A 26,327-nucleotide genomic window follows, 5' to 3' on the forward strand; every position below is an offset into this window, starting at 1 on the left:
TCAATGCTAGCAACTATTTGGTAGGCTACATATTAATCCTAAAAATATATAACTAGGATAATAATGGAAAATTAATACTCTGATAAGAGAAGATGGTTACTCACCTAAGGTACTTTGAGGCAATGGCTTATGGCAGAAGAACCTAAAAGAAATATATCTCCTGCCCAAACGCAGGCAGTTGGTTGTCCAGGGAAGCCGGGTGTGCAAGTTGAAGAGACGAGGACCTTCCTCTAGAACAGGGGTTCTCAACCTTCCTGACGCTGCACTCTAACACTGTTCCTCGTGTGCGGGGGGACCCCAGCCATAAAATTACTTTTAGTTGCTACTTCATCACTGTCATTTTGCTACTGTTACGAATCGTCATGTAAATATCTGAAATGCAGGGTGTATTTTCATTGTTACATATTCAACATAATTAAACACAAAGCATAGTGATTAATCACAAAACAATATGTAATTATATATTGTGAAATATTTGTGTTTTCCAATGGCCTTATATATAAAGGATATGATTCTTATTTTTTAAAAAAAGAAATATATCTCCTACCTCTCCCACCATCTTCCTAGTTTCGGTCTCACTGGCTCTTTTCTAACCCCTGGAACAACCTTCTAATTGGGATGGGGACTCTGGTGAGGGTTGGGAGGAGGAATGCCAGGTGGTGAGAAGTGACCAGATCTAAGCAGGGATAATCAGAAAAGACTGCTTTTCTAGAAATGAAACAAGTATCTTCTGTGATCTCAAAAACTGTGAAACTGAACTCATTGTCATCAAATCTCTTGATTCAGAGAGACCTACCTGTAGGATAGAATAGAACCACTCCTGTGGGTTTCTGAAACTGTAACTCTAAATGAGAAAAGCTCATCTTTCTCCAGAAGAGCAGTTTCAAACCGATGACCTTGTGGTTAGCAATCCCAATATTTCATTCGCTACACCACCAAGACCCCTTTCCCTCTGTGACAGAAGGGTTTGCTTACATAAAACCTTTGGCTAGGACTGTACAGACCTCCCTTCCTACTGAAAAGCCAAAGGATAAGCAAAGGGGCGTTGCACTACAGCAGCACAGGGGAAACGAGGCTGAGACCAACAACAGGACAGTGCCCTCGTCATTCCCCTTCAACACATTTGCCTGCTACTTCCTGTTTTCCTGCCGTTCAAGCTCTCACCATAGCCTCTGTCTGAAGCACAATGCGCAAACCTTTCTACTAGCTTCGTGAAGCTCCATGCGTCTGTCCATGTTCAGTGAGAGCACTTTGAGAAGGAGGGAGCTGGGAAGGAAACAGCTGAATTTATCCTCATAAATCTGATTTTCTCCCCAAAAAAGCTGAAACCATTGCATTTGAGAAGGGTCCTTGGGGGCTTCATGATAGGCTCCAGCCTCTTCTTTGGCCATTAGTTCAAGGAGACCGCCCTATCCCAGGGCTCCTGTCCCCAAGGTTTCTAGCAGCGCATCGGCTGTCCCCATTTAGTGGCATTAATTCATGCCTCCCCAGGGCCATCCCTTACTCTCAGGGACTGAAAATTTCAGATGGAGCCTGTTTGTGCCTGGGTCATCGATCCTGCTCCCCTTCTCCCTTTCCTGCAGCATCTCCTAAGAAAAAGAGCCAAATTATATTATATAAATTACAACTAACTTCTGTCTGACTATGACTGAGAAGGGCAGAAATTCCAGCTAACCAGACCAAACTCATTTATGAAGTGTTTTAGTTCCCAGGTGTGCTACATATTGATTTTTAACTTGTGTCTATGGCAGGCACTTAATTTCTCTGACACTTGGTCTGTTTTCTTCTAAAATGAGGGTAATAATCTTGATTATTAAATTATAATAACTCACAGAGTAGATGAGAATATGTAAATAAATTACCCATATACTCGTGTATATACTCGTGAAAAGCTGGAGTTCCGCTTATAAATGGATCAGTGGTACCCCAGCGAGGTGTAACATCTCGCTGGTTTCCCCCAAGGTAACCGGAAGAGCCTCCGTTATCTCTAGGGTAATTGCCGTTTCTCCGCTGTAATTCAAAGCCCCGCTGACACTGCAGGGCTTTGAAAGTTTGTTTACTCACATCTAAGCAATCAGAGCCGTCCTATGACGTGTATCTTTGAATAAGCCTTTTAAAGACTGTGTGTGAAGGATGTGGCATGAATGGATGTCATCTGGTCAAAGCCCGACTAACAAAAGGAGGGAATCTCATGAAGCCTGACATAGAGTTAATAGCAAAGTGGGTTCGAGATGCATGGGAAGACATTCCAGAAGACATGGTGTGACGTGACTTCCAGAAATGTAGTATTAGTAATGCTGTGGATGGCAGTGAAGACTGCGCTTTGTATGAAAATGACAGCAGTGATGGTGATGACGGCGATCTCAGTGAGGACAGTGTCTATGATGACCTCACACCAGCTGAAGCTCTGCATTGGGATACGGATGATGATGAGGAATCCAGTTTTGAAGGATTTTAAGTCTTTACATTTCAGCTTGGTTGCTGATTGAGCTCAGGAATAGTAATCTTAAGGTATCATTGTGGATACCTTATTATTTTTGTTGAACCTATTTTCCATTTACTGTGCTAGTTTACTAATGTTAAATGACTTGTCCTTTTATTTATGTTTTTTATTTAAAATAAATATTTAAATACATTACCCCACCGATGTCTCCATTTTTAGTAATTTTATTTTCATTTGTTTTGATTATTGAAACTCACCAATAGCTTCTGCATTTCCCACCCTAGGCTTATACTCGAGTCAATCAGTTTTTCTGGTTTTCCAGGTAATGATTAGGTTCCTCAGCTTATACTTTGGTCAGCTTATATTCGAGTATATATGGTAATTATTATAAATAAGTGAATGATTAAGAAAACATTATTAAGGTATACATAATTAATAATAAATAATTTTCAAGCATTGATAAATAATAAAGGACTATGTTTTCTACATAAAATGATCTCAAATGCCCAGTAGTTTGCAAAGATCTGAGAGCAAAACTAGCTTCTTGAGAGCTGGCTTTATGGGCTTTCCCTTTCTGATGCCTAATAATACTTCACAAAGATAACCTGAGGAGCATACTCATAGCCACCCCTTTCTCACAGAATTGTCCTTGAGTTCCCTTTATTTTGTGTAACACTTTGTTCTCAGAGAGTGTGAACTCAGCCTCCCCTATGGTAAGTTGAGTACCTTCAAATGTTAGAAAAATAGGGGTTTACATTGACTAGACACAGGCCTACTGAGGATACGGGTTATATGAAAGGAACACGGGCTATGCCTTAAGTAGCGAAAGTTGTATTGCCATACCTAGGTTTGCTGTAATGTTATTCATAATAGCAAAAAAAATGACGCCAACATGCATGTTCATCAACAGATGAAACAAAAAATAGTCACATATCTACAGTGAAAATTACATTGCCAAGAGATATACGATTTCCCCTTTAAAATATCCACAGGATATTCTGAGTAAAATAAGGCAGTTGCATATTGTATGATCTCACTTTTATTATGTGACAAAAAATTTACACATGCAGAAACTAATGTTTACTTGTGGTTACCAGAAATGTGAGTGGGGAGAGGGAGGTCATTCTTTTGGTAGTAGACACGTAGTATGTTTAGTTATGGGAAAGGTAGCATTGAATATAAGAAAATCATGCAGAGCTAGGCCAAGGTAAATGGTATCACTAAGAAGTACAGACACACATGGGATGCTTTTGGTAAATGCTAACCCACTGCCTTTGAGTCTATTCCAACCCATAACAAACCTATAGAGTTTCTGAAACTGTAAATCATCTTTCTCCTTTAGAGTTGCTGATGTGTTTGAACCACTGACCTTGCCGTTAGCGGCCCAACCCTTAGCTTACAGTGCCAAAATACCAGGATGAATATAATGGAGAAGCAACAACAACAAAAATGTGTTTACATATGTAGGTGTGTGTGTGTGTGTATACATACATACAGCAGCATTTGGTTTATGGGTTTATGAGGAAGTGATGTGGAAGCCAAATCTAACCCCCTCTGCCTTCAGTCTGGAAAAGGAGCCTCCCACATCAATGTAAGGCTGACTGCCATAAGACAGAGTTCAACCATGCCCCCACTCTCCACCCTTCCGTACCTACTCTGACAGCAACTATCCCTCTCACAGCACTCTGCTTCTCTGCGGGGTGCAGCTACTCAACAGATTCAAAGAGTCCATGGAGACTAGGGGACAGAGGAAGGAGTCAGGCTGAGACCAAAGGCGGAGGCAAGGAAGCCGTGAGACAGAGCAGAGGAGCGGTGTCTTTCAATTTCATCGCAATGGCACCCAATTTGGTTGTTAAATTTTCCAATCTGAAGGATTATCTAGCACTCTATCTGACAGTATTCTGCAACTATTCATAAGATTTTCCGTGACTAATCTCTCAGTAGTGGACAACCTGTTCCTTCTTCATAGTCTGTTCTTTGCCTGAAAACGCGGCTGAAACCTGTTCAGCACGCGTGAACTAGTGATGGCATGGCTCCCGGCACCTAGCAATGCCCAAGCCAGCACAGAAGAGAAGCAGACATGTCTATGGGTCACTTGAAAATACCAAGACCTGGGTCAGGCACACCTTAGTCTTCAAAGTGACATCTTTGATTTTTCACTCTTTTGTAGCAGACTAATTTGTGCAGCAATTGTTAAATTGAAACCTAATTGGCTGTGTACATTTTCAACAAAAACATTAAAAAAATTTAAGTTGCTTTCAGGGTAAAGGCAATACAGAGAAAAACAATCATAGAGTCAGCAGAATGTCCCAATAGACATTATGTAATAGCATATACTGTTTGTGCTATTGCATTAAAATATTCATCCTCGTGCTGTGGGGCTTTATTTATGTAATGACTCCAAAGAGAGTTGGTGATACGTGCAGTAACGCTAAAAAAAAACCCGCGAGAACCACCCAGAGCTAAAGACAGAAAACAATGTGAAGTTTGAAGCAGGTCACCGCTTGTCTGATTTGGCGGATGAATACAAAAGGACTAGGTCGATATTGTCAACATTTTTTTAAGTGTGATTAAAGTGGTTAATGTAGCAAAGGATATGAAATTGCTAACCGGGAAACCAAGAACACAGACCATCAAAGAGGTTGAAAAGGTATTGTTAATTTGGATAAATCAGAAACAACCCAATGGCGATAGCGTATCTATTTTGCACCTCAAAACGAATTTTTAGATTTTCCATTCATTCTTAGGAGAAAAATATGTTCAGTTCTCGAACTTTTTGGTGTTCAACCACAAATGTGGAATGAATGGAGTTCAACAAGCGAGGTGGTCCTCCCTTTCCACGGAGACCTCCAGAGAGCCTCATCAGATACCCTCCACGGTGAGGACTCGCCTCTCTCACCTGGAGCGCAGGGGTAGGTGCGGGACTCCTTCACAGGACCTGCATTGTGAACGTCTGCGTCAGCCTGAGGACACAAACGCTAGCTGGTGTTGAGAGCAGTTGGGCTGAAAGATACCTACCTATGTTGGGTTAGGAAAAGATCCTGGGTCGGGCTGTTTATGATTGATATTAAAAGGGATCCAAGTTCAGGATACAGTGACACAGACTGAGGTCCCAGGGGGCTCGACAGGGCTGAACGAGAAGAGAAGTGGATTGATAGCTAAGGAACCTGGTTCCATGGAGCTTGGGGTGAACGAGTGTAAACCAAGAGGTGTGTAACTAGGACTGGGGGCACAGTCTGAGACTAGAAGACACGTTCACTTTATTTGCTCTATTTCTTTGGTATAAGTATCAGCAATGAGGTATAAATGTGGAGGATCAACAAGGATCCAGGTCTATATTTAAAATGCAATGATATTAACTAGATTATAGTGCTACCAATGGGGATTTTCCCCTTTATTCCTCGTCAACATATACGATCCCTTCTTGTTGAATCCATGCCTTATCTCTGATCATTTTCCTTCATCTACTGACGATTTAACACCGTACTCATTTCCACTTCTACTCTCCAATTATATTCTCTCATTGTTAGTGATTTTAGTAGCCATGTACACAATCTCTGATTTCTCAATTTCTTTATATCTAATTATCTCATCTTCAATCCCATGTCAGCCACGCACTGCCATGGTCATACAATTGACCTCATCACTATCAATAACTGTAGTACCAGGATTTCCAATGACCACAGTTTGACAAATCCAATAATCAATTCTTGAACTTCATTGTACTCAACCCAGTGGCAGGACTTGGCAAAGCTGAGCACTGACTACTTGCTGACTTCCTGGACATCATTCTCTGAAATCCTACTTTACTAGAGTCTTCTGAGTATCCTTTGCTGGCTAGTTCATCTCTTCCCGCCCTCTAGCGTTAGAATCTTCTTTTAGACTATTTCATTTTTCCTGACTCTGCTATTTGATGACTCAAAAATGAATTTGGTGTCATCTCTTCAGACACCTACTCTGAACTTCAACTTGGTAAATATAAATTGCCGACCTGACACCTCCTCTACAGTGTCTAGCATACATTTCCAAAGTCATGTGTCCAAATCAGAACCCTGGTTTCCCTATCCCTTGATCCATATAAGCCGACTTTTCTTTCAGTGTTTCTCATTGATCTTCCAGCATCCATTTCCTCAGTATAGCGCCTTCCGTCAACCCCTCAGGTTCTCATAACCCCATATTCATTTCATCAGAAAATCTTATCTGCTGGACTTTGGAAGCATATTTCAATTGTAATGTGACTTCTCATGGCTTCTACTATTGCCACCCCAGGCCAAGCCATACCATTTCACTCTAGCTATTATTATAACTTTCCATCTAGTCTCCCACTTTTCCCTTGTCCCCCTATAGCTCTGCCTATAACCCAGAGTACACATCGTAAAACTTCAATCACAGCATGACATAACTCTATTTTAAAATGTTCCAGTGGCTTTCTAGCACATTTCAAATAAAATTCTGTGTAAATCATGCTTATAATATACTCCAAAAACCTCGACCTCTACAAATCCAGGTCCTTCTAACCTCGCCTCACAGTCACCCCACTTCAGAAACTGGCCAATGTTCTCGCACTTGACCTGATACACTCCTGACCTCAAGGTCTTTGGCATCGACTTTTTCTTCTGTCTGAAACACTGCCCTCCACACAGCTTCATCGTTTGCAGGTTTACTTCCTCCAAATGCCTGCTCACATTTCACCTTCTCACAAAGGTCTACTGTAATCACTGTCTCAAATTAAGTCTTCCTACATTTTCTACCATGTTATTTGTGGTTCATCTTTCTCCGTTGTACATTTCAATACTTTTTTAATTTATATATCAATTTTTAATGAAAGTATCTCTGCTAAAAAACAAACACCAAACTCACTGCCATCAAGTAGATTCCACTAATAGAAACCCTACAAGACACAGGAGAACTGCCCTGTCCAGATCTCAGAGACTAACTCTTTGTGGGAGTAAAAAGCCTCATATTTCTCCTGAGGAGTGACTGATGGTTTTACACGGCTGACCTTGACGTTTGTTGCCCAATGTGTAACCACTATGCCAGTGAGCGCACAGAGGAGTCGGAACTGATTCAAAGGCAATGTTGATTTGTTTTGTGTTAACTGTAGACTTATTATGTGTCAGGCAATGGACTAAACACTTTATACATAATCTCTCACAGGACACCTCACGACATTTCCACAAGGCAAATAATCCCCATTTTTACTGCTGGAGAATAAGCGGCAAAGAGTAATTACTTTACTTAGGCACCACATCACACCAGAAACTTTAAAGTTCACTGTAGCATGCAAAAGGAGCCCTGGTGGTGTAGTGGGTTACACATGGGGCTGATAACCACAATGTCAGCAGTTCAAACCCACCATCTACACAGAGGGAGAAAGATGAGGCTTTCCGCTCATGTAAAGATTTACGACTTAGAAAACCCACAGGGGCAACTCTACTGTTTCCTATGGAGTCACTGAGATAGGATCGAATTGATGGATGTGATTTTGATTTCTGGACTGAGGAGCACAGAGAGAGCATTTGAAAGGAGACAAAAGACCCTCGCTGTGGCTCAAAGTATTTGAAGTTATTTGAGAAGATTTTCACTTTGACCTGAACTCTAACATCTCCCAGAATAAACAGCAAAATATCCCCAAATCTCTTCCTATCCCCAAAAGTCTATTAGAGTATTTTTTTGCTTATGGATTCTCTCCAGCTACACCCTTCCTACCACACTGAGCCCTCCAGGTATAGCTTCTTTGCTAGCCATCATTCCCTACCCAATCAAGGCTGAAGTGTTTTAGCCTCACTTTGCTGACTCTTTCCAGAATCCCAGAGGTCCTTTTAGTGTCCCCAGGGAAGCCACACTCTCAACCTGAGCCCTAATAACAATAAATACTGTAGCTATTCTGCTCACTCGCACTGTAAACCCTGCAGGCCCCGAGCTTCCACTCTCTGACCCTCGATATGGTAAGACTGGCCGTCTATGTGCTCAACCCTTCGACATGTACACTGTAAGCAGGCCAAAGACAGGACCACCACGAAAATAATTTGCTCGCTGGGGTGGTCTCCCCTTCAGATAAAGGGGACGTAGCAGATAAGCTGTATGTCTTGATCACTACCGTGTGCCATGTAATGTGATGTGATGTGATTGGCTCTTCAAATGAATATCTTCCATGATAATCTTCAAAAGGAAATTCCTTCAGAGCCTAAGGATCAAACCTCTCCAAATCGAGATTACAATATCAGATGGAAAGAGGTTAGGTGCCTTTATCAAGTTCACGCAATGGTGAGTGATGAAGCTGGGATTTGAACTGGCCTGCCCTTGGTCTCCCATTAATGAATGCTGACTTCTTGGCAGGTGGCTTCCGGATGCTCATGGACACATATGGGGAACTGATGAAGACCTTATCCCTTTCCTTATGAGACAGCCTTGTTCCTAGTATTTCAGGTCCTTATATTATATGTTTTGGGTAAGATCATTCCCATACCAAATGCCAGGCTGTGGCGTAGGGTTATCCTGTGGGAGCTATCTGGAGAAGGCTGGGGATCTGTCTTTGTTTAATCTCCAAAGTTTACATAGGTATAGGTCCAGGAAATCGAAACCTCAACATTCTCACTGCAGCTTCTTACATAAGGATCGCTGCTGGCATAGCGGGCTCTTTGTTGGGCTGCTGTCAATGAGGTTAGCAGTTCAAACACACCAGGTGCTCCCCGAGAGAACTTTGAATTTCTGTAAAGATTTACAGTCTCAGAAACTCAGAAAGGGGCAGTTCTCCTCTGTCCTCCAGGGTCACTAGGAATCAGAATCAGCTCCTTGGCATTAAGTCTGGGGTTTTTTGAGTGCTTAACCTGTGCTTTTCCAATTTCTGCTTTGCCATCTGTGCAAATGAAATGAGGGCAAGGCAAATTTGCTACCAAATCAAGGAGGGAGCAAAAGTCCTTTGAATGGCTGCAAGAAGCGAGGAAACCTGATTTTATTATGGAAATGCAGAGGGGAAGGAAGGGAAAGAAAGCAGGACCGTTCCAGTAATGACTGCACTATTCAGCTCTGACTTTGCCACCCTAGAAGGCAGGCCCTGAAGCAGGAAGACTCCCCAAACGATGCTTAGCTACCCTCTGGAGAGCTCTGAAGCCAGGCTTGTGGAAGACACACAGGAGAGGGCTCTAAGCTTAGAGTGAAAACAGGAAACAGGCGAAAAAGTGGATGATGAGATAGAAAGAGGTGAAATGATTGCTTCAATATCTCAATGACAGCCAGCGTTGAAATCCTGCCAGGCATCCCAATCCAGAATTTCTTCCCCATATCACATTATACTGTGTCTTCTTACCCTAAGACAGTTTCCTGTGATGCCTGGTACGGGACGTGAATGGTAGAGATTGCAATGAGTATTCGAGTGTAAAATAAGTAATGGAAATAATAACCCCAGGCTTTATCCACAGGGTCCGGTGGGTTCGACTCTCTCTGTTGTAACTGACAACTAGAACACAGCTCCACCTATTATCAACCCTTCGACGAGATGTAGATTTTTCCCGGCTTTTCTGCCCTCGCCTTTATCTATTTGTGGTCCTTATTCTTTCCTTCTTATCTGTATCACCTTTCCCTTTGCTTTATTTTTGTTTACTCTTCTCCTCTCAAAAAAATTCTCAATTCCTACTGGCTACTGGACACGAGAAAGGCAAAGATGTGCATATAGGTGAGAGATGACCAAGGTGCATGGAGTATGTGGGCAATTAATAGAAAATATGAGGTGGAGATTTGCTATATGTGTTATATAGATTCCTTGATATTGCCTAGAGGATATGAATCTGTGTTTCCAACAACTAAAATTTCCTCCCATTTTCTTTCTTGCTTACCTTTCATTTAATGAAAATATGCTTTGTACAGTCATCTATCAATTATTTTATTAGATCATGTATCAGCCTGGTGCCTCACTACTTGACCAATTATGCACGATTCCACCGGCCTCTACCAATATCGATATAGGACGCTTAAAAGAAGTTTAGAGACCTAACACTAAGCTTGGGCCAAGAAAACTTAAGATGGTTGTAGGCAGCAAGAGCTCTCAGCCCCTCGCTATGTACTTGGCATTTCCTAATGAGAACCCAGGCTCTGACAATGGCATGAGAAATCCATCCAAAATCTCTTTCCTCCCTTATCTTCCCCGCCAGTTTTGATCTTCCCACCTCTGAGTGTGCTACCTAATGTGCCTGACCTTTAATCATCACAATATCCTTCTATTGTCACATGGCACCTGAAGCCAAAGAAACTGCCACATAAATACAGAAGAGGGTGTACAGGCAGACAGAAAAGGGGCTGTCTTTAGCCCCTCACTCTGACCACGGCAAAGATGCTGCTTCCATCACACACACATACCCTCCTTGATGTTCTTGAGATCACTGACACAGACAGAATGTGCAAGAGGCCCTGGGAACCTGGGTGATGGTAACCCCACATCCTGCCTTGCTCCATTTCCCAATGGCCTACAATGTTCTCATCCTGGATGTTTTTCGAGTTTTAACTCAGATATTTCCTTCTGTCATTTTAGTTTCAGTCGCTTCACAAGGATGAATCCCAGCTGTTTCATCCCCCAGGGCTTCCCAGTGCTCAGAGAAGGGCAGTGAGGTCTTCGCGGTCTACCCTGCCTTGGCCTAGCCATGCAACACACAAATCACAGCCATCAGAACCCAGCCTTCTTTCTGCTCGTGGGAATTCCTGGCCTGGAGGCATCCCACTTTTGGATTGCATTTCCCTTCTGCTCAATGTACGCCCTGGCAGTAGCTGGCAACATGGCGGTGCTGCTGGTGATCCGTTCAGAGCCTGCGCTGCACCAGCCCATGTACTTGTTCCTATGCATGCTGTCGTCCATTGACCTGGTGCTCTGCACCTCCACTGTGCCCAAGCTTCTAGCACTCTTTTGGGCAAATTCGGCTCAGATTGCTTTTGGGGCTTGTGCTGCCCAGATGTTCTTTATTCATGGCTTCTCAGCTGTAGAATCTGGCATCCTGCTAGCAATGGCCTTCGACCGCTACTTGGCCATCTGCCGACCATTGCACTATGGTTCACTCTTGCCCCCAGAGGCAGTGGGCAAATTGGGGGCAGCTGCTGTGCTTCGTGGCCTGGGGCTCATGACCCCACTCACCTGCTTACTGGCCAGACTAAGCTACTGTAGCAGAGTAGTGGCCCACTCCTACTGTGAGCATATGGCAGTGGTAAAGCTAGCTTGTGGGGGCACAAAGCCAAACAATATCTATGGTATCACTGCTGCCACGCTGGTGGTAGGCACTGACTCCATCTGTATTGCTATCTCCTACGCCCTCATCCTACGGGCTGTGTTAGCCCTCTCCTCCAAGGAAGCAAGGGCCAAGACCTTTGGCACTTGTGGCTCCCACCTGGGTGTCATCCTGCTCTTCTACACCCCAGGACTCTTCTCATTCTACACACAACGCTTCGGACAGCAGGTGCCCCGGCACATCCACATCCTCCTGGCTGACCTCTACCTGGTCGTGCCACCCATGCTCAACCCCATCATCTATGGCATGAAGACGAAGCAGATCCGGGATGGGGCCCTCCGACTGCTGAAGTGGGGCCCTGCTCAGTCATGAAATATTCGACTCAGCCCTGGAATTCTACCTTCTCCTTCCCTCGGCGCCAGGCACTCCTGGAGAGACCCATAACTCTCAGCATAACTAGAAGCAGAATCTATCCTCAATGTCCTCCTTGCTTTTCAACACAGCACACAGCACAGACCACATCAGAGTTGAGGGGGGCGGGGGAGGAACTCCCAATCGATACCAACTTAAGAGATAGGTATGGGCACAACACTCAGGGGACATGCCTAATGGGGTAGCATAATACCAAGCTGATGACCTTCCATGCCTCCCACCTTCCAGATACCTCAGCAAAATGAGAAAGATATGGCTAATGGTCTGACAAAATAACCTCTCACCCATAAGCAGGTGGTCCTATTCTGAAACAGACAGGTGGATACCTCCCTCCGTGAGCACCGTGTCTAATTAGAATGCACGCACACACACACACAAGGACACCCACAGAGAGAATAAGACAGAAACACAGACACAGCACTGAGCTATAGGCCACAGAGACAACAAATGATGAATAATCATAGGTAAACTGTCCAAAGAAATAAACAACAAGGTGTAACACCAATTTAGGAAGGTTCTCTGGAAGGTGTGTTTTGATGTTTTCATTACACATGTACTGTGGACCAGATATTTTGCTAAAATGTCTTCCTGTCAAGGCGACCACTTACTGTTAGAGGCGATGAACCTACACAGGACTTCGAAAAACTTGTGGAAAGTGGAATCGAAAGCCTTTTTCCCCAGACTTTTGGAAGCTCGCTTTTATGAAGAGAGGGTGGCCAAACACCGTCAAACGACTGTGAATCGGATAAGCCCAGGACTGTGGACGTAGCACAAGGACACCTCTTTTGCTGAAGGGAAGTGAGGTCCCAGGGCCCATCTTGTCCTGTTCCCACATTGTAAGGGCATAAAAGGCCACTTTCTCCCAGGTCACCTAACCTGAAGGCATCTAAACAATTCTTCCTTCACTCAAAGGCTCAGGACACATTCAATTAACCGACTTAATGTTCTCAGTTTGTCAGACTATACAGAACCACAGGTTGGCAAACTAAGTCTATTCCCAGGATCCTTAAGCCAAACTACAGAGGAAGTCAACAGAGCTCCAGCGATGGAGTGGGCTATAAGTCTGGCTGTTAATTACAAAGTTTAAGCCCATCTGCTACTCCACGGAAGAATTATGAGGCTTTCTGCTTCTATAAAGCTTTACAGCCTCAGAAACCCACAGGACATTCTACTCTGTCCTAGAGGATCACTATAGATTAGAATTAACTTAATGACAGTAAGCAATTTTGAGATGGGGGAAGTCAAGAAAATTGGCTAGATACTATTTGAGGTAACATTAGCTATGGTTTTAACATTTTTCCCAAAACTATTTCCCCCACACACACACTCCCCACCCCACCCCCAGAGCAAAATCACTGCCATCAAGTCAATTCTGACTCATAGCAACCATATAGGACAAGGCAGAACTGCCCCTGTGGTTTCTGAGACTATAATTTTTTAATCATGTTATTGGGGGCTCGTACAACTCTTATCACAATCCATGCATCCATCCATTGTGTCAAGCACATTTGTACATTTGTTGCCATCATCATTCTCAAAACATTTGTTTTCTACTGGAGCCCTTGGTACCAGCTTCTCATTTTCCCCTCTCTCCTGCTCCCCCTCCCTCATGAACCCTTGATAATTTATAAATTATTATTATTTTGTCATATCTCACACTGTCCGACATCTCCCTTCACCCATAGGAGTAGAAATCCTTGTCATACTCTCAAGAAACTGCTAGTGGCTTCAAACTGCTGACTTTGTGGTTAACAAGCCAAAATGCACATATGTTGAGTGTAGGAGAAATAGAGGCACAGAAGTTAAGGGGTTGGCTGCTGACCAAAAGATTGGAGCCAACAACAATTCCATAGGGAAAAGACCCAGTCATTTGCTCCAGGAAAAACTGTAGCTTAGGAAACCCTGTGGGGAAGCTCTACTCTATCCTACAGGGTCTCTGTGTGTCATAATTGGCATGATAGCACACAATGAAAGCAACGACATTAAGCCTACAGATTCCCAGTGCAAACACCACCCCAATCAATAGCTCTCTCTCATCAGAAATGTCCGTGGGCCCTTTTGCAGGCACTACTTCTACTCCGCTATTCTTTGATTTTAATCATTTTGGATTAAATTAGCTACTTTAGGCAATTAAATGATACAAAATATATTCGTTTGTGTCCAACTTTTTGGTTCAACCTGTTTTGTTTTTTAAATTCATTCATGCTGGTAAAACCAAACTATAATTTAATTCAGTAAAAATTTCTGGCTTCAGCATTATGATCTTTAAGAACTATTTGTATGAGATCAAAAGTAGAAACTTTTTTTTTTTTATAAAGTAGAAATTTTAAGATTAGAAAAGGAATTTAGGGGGTAATGAATTTTGCAGGGAGAAAAAAACAGAAAAGTAAGCTAAGAATGGTTGTATAACTCACAGAATGTAATCAGAATCACTGTTTTGAATTGTATATGGAGAAATTGTTGAAATGGTATATGTTCTACTGTAAATATTCTCCACAACAAAAATAAATTATTTTAAAATTATACATAAAAGTTTCTTTGTATGCACTATTTTTACAGCCTCCTAAGAATATTAATAATGTTAAAATATTTTAAATCATTTTATTCAGGACTCATACAACTCATCACAATCCATAATACATCAACTGTGTCAAGCACATTTGTACATTTGTTGCCATTATTTCAATGGGTAGTCCATCAATTCCTGGAGCATTATTTTTGGCTAATGCATGCAATGCAGTTTAAACTTCTCCCTTCCGCACCATTGGTTCTCCTGAAATGGTGGCATGCCAACTACCTAATAGCATTAGTTGGCACTAAAGCAATTTTTTCATTTGGAAATGTTGTAATAATCTTATTATATGATGTTTTAGGATTTACTTGATGTAGAAATGGTCCAGTGAATAATAGCAATCTAAAGGTTACTTAAAAAAAAACAAAGCATACAGGCTTTGGATTGATGTATAAAGTTGAGTTGTATCTTTGTTTCGTTTTAACCATGATGGGAAATTTTGAAAGTCATTGTAGAGTCTTAACTGAGTAAACCAGTAGAAAGCTATTTAGAGGTCATCTCAGGCCTTCGCCTATGCCAGCCTCAGCTGCTCAGTATGTCTTCTGCCTGTGGAGCAAAGAAAGGCAGAATGGGACATACCATGATGTTTGCTCACTGACAGGAAAGGTCAGATCTCCAGAGCCCTTCCACCATTTTATTCCAGTGAAGCCATGGAGCGGCCAGCAATAAGAAAGGTTATCTTGCGATGATAAGTACCGTGGAGGGAGAAGGCTACACACTCAAAACTGCTGAGAGAGAGCAAGAATGATGAAGGCAAAAAATCTCTGAAGTCTCAAATGTGTGCTAACATGTAAGTTTTATTCTCTTAATTCTCTGAATATAAATTTTTCCAGCTCCAGGATTTTCTGTTCCTTTCTCTTCTGTTTGCTTACCTAATTTTGACTTCCAAGGGCTGCTTGTGGTTCCAAACACAATCACATCATCCAAGAGTTTCTAATCAAGAATAATGGCCATTCCGGTTCCCTGATAAGCATCTTCCTCTGTTCCACCCGGCTTAGTCCCCCACCCTCATGGCCCTCCGACAGATTGTACATTGCTATTATTTTCATCTCTCACACTGACCATTGTCTCCCTTCTCCATGTTTTCTGCCGTTCTCCCCCTGTAGAGGAGTATATGGTTATGTGTCCATCACTGTGATTGGTTCATTGTGATTCGTTCCCCCTCTCTCCCTTCTTCTACCCCTCTTCCCCCTACCCTTCCGGGATCACCATTCTCACTCCTGGATTCTGTGTGTTGTGAGCTCCTATTCCTTTCTATACCTGTGTACATGTTCCAGTCCAGTCTGAACAGGGAAGCAACACTAGGGTCATGGTAGTGGGGGGGCGGGAGGAAGCCTCAAGGAGCCAGAGGAATATAGTGTGTTTCCTGGATACTTTACTGCACCCTGGTGACTCATCCCTTCCCTGTGGCCCCTCTGTGGGGAGATTGTTCCACTGTCTTGTTGAAGGCCATTTAGACTCAGCCTTGAAACGGCTGAGAAGTCTCATGACCTATGTGTCAGTGTTTGCTGATTTCTTCTGTGACTTTACGTTTTGAACAGACTGTCAAGGACAAGAAAGGATGCAAGGTCTGGGAAAAACAGGTTATTTAATTTTCTCAAGGATGTCTGGCTTGGCAGAAGATAGAGTTGCTACGTGTATCAAATGTGTTTGCTTAACAATGAGATCATTAACCCCGGGTTGTTTCTGCATGGATATAAGAAGTGTGTAAAATAAACTCAGGTGCTTCAGTCCATCAGACTGTTGCCCTCCCAATACTTTGTCTCTCTTTTTTTTTCCTTAATCCTCACTCCCCTTTTCAGGACTGTTTGACTGGCTCTGACACTATCTACAGCTGGGTTTTGGATCTCTGCTCCAGCCCTCCTCATTCGCAACAATATGTTTTTATTACGTGTCTGCTGATGCCTATTACCCGGTCTCTATGACCCTCATGATTGCACCGGCGATGTACTTCATCCATGTGGACTTGTTGCTTCATTGTTGAATGGTGACTTGTGTAACTTCAAGTCTTTAAGACCCCAGATACTACATCTTTTAATAGCCAGGCACCATTGCCTACTTCACCACATTTGCTTATGCACCTGTTTTGTCTTCAACAATAATGTCGAGAGGGTGGACATCTCAGACTGCCAGTACCAAGGACTCAATGAAAAGTAAATGTCTAAAAGAGAATGGGGGCTGCAGTGTGCAAACATGCCTGATTCAATTGATGTGATAAGAGTTGTGCAAGCCCCCAATAAAATGATTTTAAAATAAATAAAACCCAAACCTGGAAGAGGGAATAGTATTAAAGCTTAAATTCTGAACACTTGGTTTGCAGGCTCTGAATATCAGCAAAGGCCCAGAACCCATTCAAAGGGTCCTCTCTAGGTTCTCCAGAAAAGTAAGCTTCTAGTGAGCCCCCTCTGACTATTGGACGACGGATAGGAAAGGCCTTGTTATCAAATAGCACATAGTAGGTTGAATTGCTGCATTTGTAGATAGGTCAAAAAGGAAAAGAAAAAAGAATCTTCCTCTGAAGCACAAAAGGTCCACAAGGACTGCTCTGCTTTGTGAAGTCCATTACGTCGGACGTAGTTGGGTCAAAATGTAATATCTTATCATTTGATCTCCCTTTTGATTCAATTTAATGCTGTTTCAGTTTTAAAAAACTGGAATGTAAATACACATGGATTAAGCTCCTGGGGAATCCCCTTTAATCATGGATCAGGGGTGTGAAATGCCTTGCTAACATGCAGCATGCATTGGAAAGTGGATTCTTGCAGATGCAGTTAAGTTAAAATTTAGCAACCTGCCATTTGATCTCCCTTTTACTTCACTTAAATTTGTTCTAGTTTTTAATATTTTCTGATTTCTTTTTTATTGAGATTTAATCTGTTTTATTTTGTTACTGTTTTGTTTGTTTGTAATGTTTCTCTATATATGAAATTCAAGATAAGCAAATATACGCTGGGCTTTGCAGATCGAGTATCACATGTAGATGCTAAAAACACAATCAAAGGATTAGAATAAAAGATTCTGCACCAATTTAGGCCACAAAGTTATATCTCCTCAGACCAAGGAACACACTTTAGAGCCCACAAGATTCAGCAGTAAGCCAAGAAGCATCATGTTAGATGGACATACCATATTGCATACCACCCTCAAAGTAATGGCTGAATAGAGAGTTGGAAGAGCAATTGAAATATTTGCTATCAAAAGTGAGGGGATGGGGCTGCCTTTCAGAGTGTGTACCCACATTCAACATCACAGGAACAAAAGGAGAATCACCACTGGCTAGAGTCCTACATTTTCTCAGGAGAGTATGGGGGTGAAGGGGTGGGGGAGGATGTGGGTGCCACTGTACAGTTCTTCCCCACATCACCTGAAATTGCTTTTTCTCCCTGCTGGATGCTGTGGTTCCAGGAGCAGGGATGCTGTGCCGAGTGCCAAAAGTAGAGTAGTCCCTCAACAGGAGTCTATAGCTGTACTCCTGAACCTGCATGTGAGGATTCCCACGGCCTGATAGGATGGATTGTGTCTTCTTCCTATCTGACAAGATTGGATGGACTGTGAACAGTGTCATAGTGCCTAGTGGCTGACATCATCTCCTACCCTTGTACCTATGCAACCCCACCCAGCATGAATGGGAATGGAATGAGGGAGACGCAGTTGCTACACTGGTCTTGCTATCACACATCTGGACTGTCAAGGCAGTGGAACCTAACGTTCTTTCCCATGGTGGAAAAGTTAAGGCAAAAATAAGTGACCAATGGGAGGAAAGAGAAATAATAGCTGAAAGTAAAGGAATTAATGGATTAGGCGGTGAGGAAAATCTAACATTATGCTTAATCCCCAAGAGAGACTCAGAGTAAGGGACTCATTAAGAATGAATAGGTTAATGTAAGAGCCAAGAAGTAACCTAAAATTGTAGTCAATTAATAAGGCCTTTGTAGTAATAACTCCTTATGTGGTATATTAAAATTCTGGATCCTACACCTGTGGTTTTAATCCCATTTTGGAAGGCATTCTCTACAATACTGATGGACAAGATTAGAGAGGGATTAAGACCAGACTTTAGGTCTTGAGAGAGAGGGTAAGGGCCAAGTCACACCCTTTGTTTCCTTGGGGGTGCATCTTTAGACTCTGCATTGCTAGATGATATAATTTAAGACACCATTCTTTTTTCCTGGAGGGTATGGTCTGCTAAAAAACAAAGGCACACCTGCATCAAAGTCTGGAGCTCTGGTGGCACAGTGGTTACATGTTGGGCTGTGATACTCAAGGTCAGACGTTCAAAACCGCCAGCCACACTTTGGGAGGAAGATGAGACTTTCTACTCCTGTAAACAGTTACAGTCTTGGAAACTAACAGGAGCAGTTCTACCCTGTCCTATAAGGTCATGATGAGTCAGCAATAACTCAATAGCAGTGAGTTTGGAAATTTTATCAAAGTCATTCCTCTGTGTTCTGATTTTGGTAGAAGCAAGAAGACCTACTTTGATTTGGGGACATTTAGGGCTTCTGGCTCTGGACTTTACATTTGGCTCCCCTTTACCAGACCTTCAGACTTGGAAATGAATAGCACCCACGCCCACGTGAGACACTTCTTTAAAGTTTTGTGAGTGTCTGTGGGATATTGCAGAGAATCACAGAACCTAAGGATGTGAGGAAATATATTCAAGAGAGGAATGAGGGGTGGGAGAGGTAGGGGAATAGAGCCAAATCACATCTTGAAAGAATTGGACAATTGGAACATCATTCGTTTCCAACTCTTCATAACTAGTCTGATATTACCTCTTTTTTAATAAATTATTACCACTCTAGGGTTTCTTATCAAAGGTGGTGAGACCCTCAAACTAATGGTCACACTGGCTCACTGGTCTTAATGTTCCTGTTATCAGGGTGGATGGTGGGTGAAGTAGTCAGAGCAGACTGAGTGGGATGATGCTTTTCCAACCCAAGTTCCTAGTCCTTAAAAGAGATAGTTGATAGAAAAAGCTATCTTTTAGCAGCCTTTTATCTTCTGAAATATCTGGTGAAACAGCTTTTGGATGTACTGAAAGCAAACAATTTGAATTTACTAAAACCATGGGTTGACAGTGAGTAGACATGATGTTCTAAAAGGATATTTCTGAATGCAGCCTTTATTAGCCTTGCCTTTTGGGCTCTCTGGGTAGATCTGGCCATTTTCAGATGCACAGGGCTCTTCATTCCTTGAAATCCATGTTCAGTGCCCATCTAAATACAATGTCTGATGGAAAACAAGCTTTCCAAATAAAACTGCATTTGCATTAGACTCAGAGGACAGCAAGGTCTATTGGTATAACATAGCTCACAGACAATGCTCTACAACCCACTTGGGAGAGTAGCAACTGGGTATCAAAGTTCACAAGCAGCCAGCCAAGTTGCAACCACTGGTCTCTCCCCATCCAGAAGAAAAGTGGTGAAAATCAAAAGACAAATGGATATAGTGGACGAGTGGACCATGCAAATATCAGCCTCCATGGCCCTGAGAGCAGAAGAACTAGATTGTGCGTGGCTATTCCTACCAACTTCTCTGAAATGGATCGCATCGCAAGGTCCTGGGAGAAAAATGTGGAAGAAAACTGAGTCATAAAGGATAACAGGTTTATTGGCCAAAAAGAGACAGCTGGAACCCCTAAGAGTATATAATTGTTAGTCACCCTTCAGGTCTGGAACTGAACCCACCTCTGGGGTTTTAGGTTTTTTTAAATCATCTATTTAATATCAAAAGGGCAGCATTTACCCAACACCAAAGTTTAGAGAGTTATGGGTGGAAAAGGGGAAAACAAGAAACCCAGCGGGGAGCGGAGTGGGTGATGGTACACTGAGGGGAGTTGAAAAGTGTGGATGAGTTGCTGAGTGTAAAAACTAATATCTGCCCTGTATACCTTCACCTAGTTCACACCAAAAGTTTTTTAAAATGAAAATAAAGCTTCATGTGCAGTGCTCATTATTATGACGCCTGCCTTCCTACTTCTAAGTTTCTCACCCTCTCTCATTTCATAAGGTTCATGGAAATGATAAATAAAAATGACCACAATTACTGCATCTTTGCCACCTGGATGTGCACAGATATAGACAAGGCACTTTTAGATGTTTTAACAGCTTGTTCTATTAAATTTGAGCAGTGATTTTCCCCCAGGAATACTCTTACACCATTAAATAATGCATGGAACTTTTAGAATTTAGTAGACCAGGGAAAAATCTAGTATGAGGGCAAGACATCTCTCCCTTTCTAGCTAAGTCTCTTCCTGGAAATTGATAAGTAGCTTTAGAAAATGCTCCACAATAAACTTACGTTCCCTTTGAGCTCCATTGGAAATGATTTTCTTTACCACATGATACAGGAGAACCTTGTCCCACTGCTTCTGATATCTCTCCTTACTTCACTCTGTTCTAGTCTATCAAATGCCTGCTACCTTGCACCCTCCGACATTCAGATCTCCCAATCCTCTTCCTTCCTGTGAGTTAACTGTTAAGAAACTTTGTCTCTTCATCTTCCTTCCTTCCTTATTCAACAATATGCATTGAACATCCACAATGTGGTAGGCACTGTGGGGAAGTGGAAATACAGTTGGGAATAAAACAGCCCCTGCATTTCTACTCTCATAGGACTTGCATCCTGGCTGATCGCCGATTTTGAAAGTGCGTCTCCCACTCTGAGGTCCAGTCCACCCTTACAACTGGTACTTAAAAAGCCAATGCTACATAAGCAAATGTTATAGAAAAAGTTGAGGGTGCCCACCTATCAAAAGAGATAGTGTCTGGGGTCTTAAAGGCTAGAAGGTAAACAAGCGGCCATCTAGCTCAGAAGCAACAAAGCCCACATGGAAGAGGCACACCAGCCTGTGTGATCATGAGGTGTTGAAGGGGGCCAGGTATCAGACAAAATCATATCATTGTGAATGAGGGGGAGTTCTGATTAGGGGCTCAAAGCCCATCTGTGGGCAACTAAACAGCCCCTAACAGAAGGGTCATGAGGAGGAGATGAGCCAGTCAGGGTTCAGTGTAGCAGCGATGAAACATACAACTTTCCTCTAGTTCCTAAATGCTTCCTCCCCCCACTATCATGATCCCAGTTCTACCTTACAAATCTGGCTAGACCAGAGGATGTACACTGGTACAGATAGGAACTGGAAACACAGGGAACCCAGGACAGATGAATCTCTCGGGACCAGTGGCAACCGTGGCGATACTGAGAGGGTGGAAGGAAGGTGGGGTAGAAAGGGAGAACTGATTACAAGGATCTACATATAACCTCCTTTTGGGGGGACGGATAACAAAAAAAGTGGGTGAAGAGAGACATCGGGCTGTGTAAGATATGACAAAATAATAATAATTTATAAATTATCTAAGGTTCATGATGGAGGGCAGAGCATGGATAGAGGGGAAAAAAGAGGAGCTGATACCAAGGGCTCAAGTAGAAAGCAAATGTTTTGAGAATAATGATGGCAGCAAATGTGCAAATGTGCTGGACACAATGGATGGATGTATGGATTACGAGAACTGTTGTAAGAGCCCCAATAAAATGATTTTTTAAAGCCAACGCTATCCAGAGGTTATAAGGAGTTTTACTATGTTTGGAGGGCCACACTTTATGTCTTGCTAACAACATAGACATACCCAAAGAACACCAAGAGAAAAGCAGCATTCTTTTTTTTTTTTTAACAATTTATTGGGGCTGATACAATTCTTTTCACAGTTCATACATATACATACATCAATTGTATAAAGCACATCTGTACAGTCTTTGCCCTAATCATTTTTTTCTCTTTTCTTCTTTTACATTTTATTAGGGACTCAAACTCTTACCACAATCCATACATATACATACATCAATTGTATAAAGAACATCCATACATTCCCTGCCCCAATCATTCTCAAGGCATTTGCTCTCCACTTAAGCCCCTTGCATCAGGTCCTCTTTCCCCCCCCCTCCCTCCCCATTCCCCCCTCCCTCATATGCCCTTGGTAATTTATACCTCGTTATTTTGTCATATCTTGCCCTATCCGGAGTCTCCCTTCCCCCCTTCTCTGCTATCCCTCTCCCAGGGAAGAGGTCACATGTGGATCCTTGTAATCAGTTCCCCCTTTCCAACCCACTCACCCTCCACTCTCCCAGCATCGTCCCTCACACCCTTGGTCCTGAAGGTATCATCCACCCTGGATTCCCTGTACCTCCAACCCTCATATGTACCAGTGTACAGCCTCTGTCCTATCCAGCCCTGCAAGGTAGAATTCGGATCATGGTAGTTGGGGGGAGGAAGCATCCAGGATCTGGGGGAAAGCTGTGTTCTTCATCGATACTACCTCACACCCTAATTAACCCATCTCCTCTCCTAAGCCCCTCTATGAGGGGATCTCCATTGGCCGACACTTGGGCCTTGGGTCTCCACTCTGCACTTCCCCCTTCATTTAATATGATATATATATACATATATACACATACATATATACACATACATACACACACTTATATCTTTTTTTTTTTGCATGATGCCTTATACCTGGTCCCTTGGGCACCTCGTGATCGCACTGGCCGGTGTGCTTCTTCCATGTGGGCTTATTTGCTTCTGAGCTAGATGGCCGCTTGTTCACCTTCAAGCCTTTAAGACCCCAGACACTATCTCTTTTGATAGCCGGGCACCATCAGCTTTCTTCACCACATTTGCTTATGCACCCATTTGTCTTCAGCGATCCTATCATGGAGGTGTGCAGTCAATGATATGATTTTTTGTTCTTTGATGCCTGGTAACTGATCCCTTTGGGACCACTCGATCACACAGGCTGGTGTGTTCTTCCATGTGGACTTTGTTGCTTCTGAGCTAGATGGCCGCTTGTTTATCTTCAAGCCTTTAAGACCCCAGTCACTATCTCTTTTGATAGCCGGGCACCATCTGCTTTCTTCACCACATTTACTTGTTCACCAAGCAGCATTCTTTTGCTTCAAATAATTGCTAGATAAATTGAGCGTGCACAATATTGTATGTATCCCTCCCTCCCCACTCTCCCCCTCGCCTCCACACATGTTTCTGCATCCTGGTATATGTGCTGGTTAATAGTAATTTGGGAGAGAGGACCAGTATAAAGGTAAATATCATTTACCACTTACCTTCTGTAAACTTAAAACTCAGGGGAGAAAATGAACAAATAAAATAGGGGAAAGAAGTGATACACACACATCCTAGCAGTTAGTGTGGTTGAGTCCACTGGGTAAAAGGGGGACTGGAACTGCCCCCAAAGGATTTCCAAAGCCGTAAGCCTTACAGTAGCAACTACCACATGTTTCTCCCACAGAGTGGCTAGTGGGCTCGACCTGCCAACTTTTCGGTTAGCAGCTGAGCACTTAATGACTATACCTCCCGAGTTCCTTAATAATAGTTATAGAAACTGATATCGCCCCACAAAGGACTACCAGTAAGGGAATAATTATTCAGAATTCTCAAAATATTAGCTCTTCCCCACTATGTCCATTCTTCTACATCCCACAGAGCTACTGAGCCTTCTGCTATTCTAGGCGCTATCAACCCTCTTCTGCTGGAAGCGCTTCAGGAGGCCCTGGCGGATCTGCTTAGACTTGATGCAGTAAACAATGGGGTTCATGAAGGGCGGGACCAAGAAGTGGAGGTTGGCCATGAGCACGGCTAGCGCAGGGTAGCTGTGCTTCTCTACTCGGTGCAGCACGGAGAGCCCCAATTTGGGCAAGTAGAAGATGAGAACAATGCAGAGGTGGGAGACACACGTATTGAGTGCCTTGAGCCTTTCCCCGGGGGATGCGATGCCCAGCACAGTCCGGAGGATCAAAGCGTACGAGAGCATGATAAGGGAGGAGTCAAGGCCTAGTGACAGCAGGATGGAGACCAGGCCAACCAGACTGTTGACCCGGGTGTCTGAGCAGGCCAGTCCCACCAGGTCACAGTGCAGACAGTAGCAGTGTGAGAGTATGCTGAACTGGGGAAAGAGCAGGCGCCGCAGGAGGATGGGTCCCGGGAGGTTGAGCAGGACAGCTCTCACTAGCACAGCAGCCCCCATTTTGGCCATGGCTGAGTGGGTAAGGATGGTGGCATAGTGCAGAGGGTTCCGGATGGCAACGATGCGATCAAAAGCCATGGCCAGCAGCACACCGGATTCCACATAGGTGAAGGCATGAATGAAGAACATCTGCGCTGCACAGAGGTCAAAGGGCAGTTCACGAGCACCGAGCCAGAAGAGCCGCACCATGGTGGGGAAAGTGGAGGCACAGAGGCCCAGATCAGATGCTGCCAGCATGGACAGAAAGATGTACATGGGTTCCTGCAAGGCTGGGTCTGTGCGGATCAGGAAGAGGATGATACTGTTGCCCAGGATGGAAACCACGCAGATTAAGTTGATGGGGATGGACACCCAGTGATGAGAAGCCTCCAGGCCTGGAAAGCCAGTAAGGAGAAATGTAGAGTGTGCAAAAGTGCTGGTGTTGCAGGAGAACATAGCGACTCCAGGAGGGAGTTGTCCACCCTATGGAGAAGAAGCATTCATTGACTTGACTAGCATTCATGAAGTTCCCTACCAAGTAAAAGGAAAGAGGCCTGGTGACGCAGTGATAGACAACTTGGCGGCTAAGCAAAATCTCAGCAGTCCAAGCACAGCTGCTACTCTATGAAGGAAGACATGGCACAAACATCCCCGCCTTGGAAACCCAAGAGGTAGGTCTGCTCTGTCTCCTAGGTCACAATGAGTTGGAATTGACTTGACAGCAAAAGGTTTCTGTTTTTTAAGTTTAGGTGGTAAAAGAAAATTTGTTCTATATTCTTTCTTGACCCATCAAGGAACCTAGTTCTTAGAAGGTCCATTCTCTGAGACTTGCTGCTTAGGTTAATTTTCTCTTTGAATAAAGAGATATTAAATAAATTTTCCAAATTGATCTTATTATGACTATTTCTTTTTTATTATTAAAAAATGATTTCATTTGGGGCTCTTACAACTCTTATAACAAGCCTTACATCAATTATATCAAGCATGTTTGTACATATGTTGCCTTCATTATTTTCTAGACATTTACTTTCTATTGAGCCCTTGGTATCAGCTCCTCTTTTACCCCTCCCCTCCCACCCTCATGACCCCTTGATAAATTATAAATTATTATTATTTTCATCTTACACCAACCGCTGTCTCCCTTCCCACAAGGTTTCTGTTGTTCATCCCCCTGGAAGAGGGGTGGTGGTGGTTGTGTGTCAATCATTACAATTGGTTCCCCCTTCCTCCTCTCCCCTCCCAACTTTCCCCCTACTTTTCTGGTATCACTACTCCCATTCCTGTTCCTGGATTCCATTTGTCGTGAGCTCTTATCTCTTATCTGTACCTGTGCACATGTTCTGATCTAGCCTGCAGTGAAAGGCAGGACTGGGGTCATGAGAGTGGGGGTTGAGGAAGTCTCAAGAAACCAGAGGAATAATGTGAGTTTCATTGGTGCTATATGGCACCCTGGTTGACTCATCTCTTTCTTGTGACCCTTCTGTGAGGGGGATGTCCCGTTATGACTATTTCTTTAGTCACTCATATATTTACTAAACAACTATGTTCTTTTTGACTTAAAGAAACTCCTGAAACTTTCACTAAAACTGCAGCTAAATATTTGCTTCCTCTAGAGTGTCTTCTCAAATTCGATGATAAAAAGTAAAAAGGTA

The 26,327-nt window shown here is 43.1% G+C and overlaps 2 protein-coding genes across 2 annotated transcripts; one reads left to right on the forward strand and one right to left on the reverse strand.

Moving 5' to 3' along the window:
- The first annotated feature begins 11,079 nt into the window (after nucleotides 1-11,079).
- On the forward strand, nucleotides 11,080-12,027 carry LOC142446908 (olfactory receptor 52P1-like). Its single transcript, XM_075548641.1, has one exon. The coding sequence runs from the start codon at nucleotides 11,080-11,082 to the stop codon at nucleotides 12,025-12,027; it is 948 nt and encodes a 315-aa protein (XP_075404756.1).
- Nucleotides 12,028-24,177: 12,150 nt separating this feature from the next.
- LOC142446910 (olfactory receptor 51G2-like) lies at nucleotides 24,178-25,131 on the reverse strand. Its single transcript, XM_075548642.1, has one exon. It carries the CDS (start codon nucleotides 25,129-25,131, stop codon nucleotides 24,178-24,180), a length of 954 nt encoding a protein of 317 aa, XP_075404757.1.
- Nucleotides 25,132-26,327: the final 1,196 nt, after the last annotated feature.

The sequence above is a fragment of the Tenrec ecaudatus genome, chromosome 4 (genome assembly GCF_050624435.1).
Source record: "Tenrec ecaudatus isolate mTenEca1 chromosome 4, mTenEca1.hap1, whole genome shotgun sequence".
NCBI classification, from domain to species: domain Eukaryota; kingdom Metazoa; phylum Chordata; class Mammalia; order Afrosoricida; family Tenrecidae; genus Tenrec; species Tenrec ecaudatus.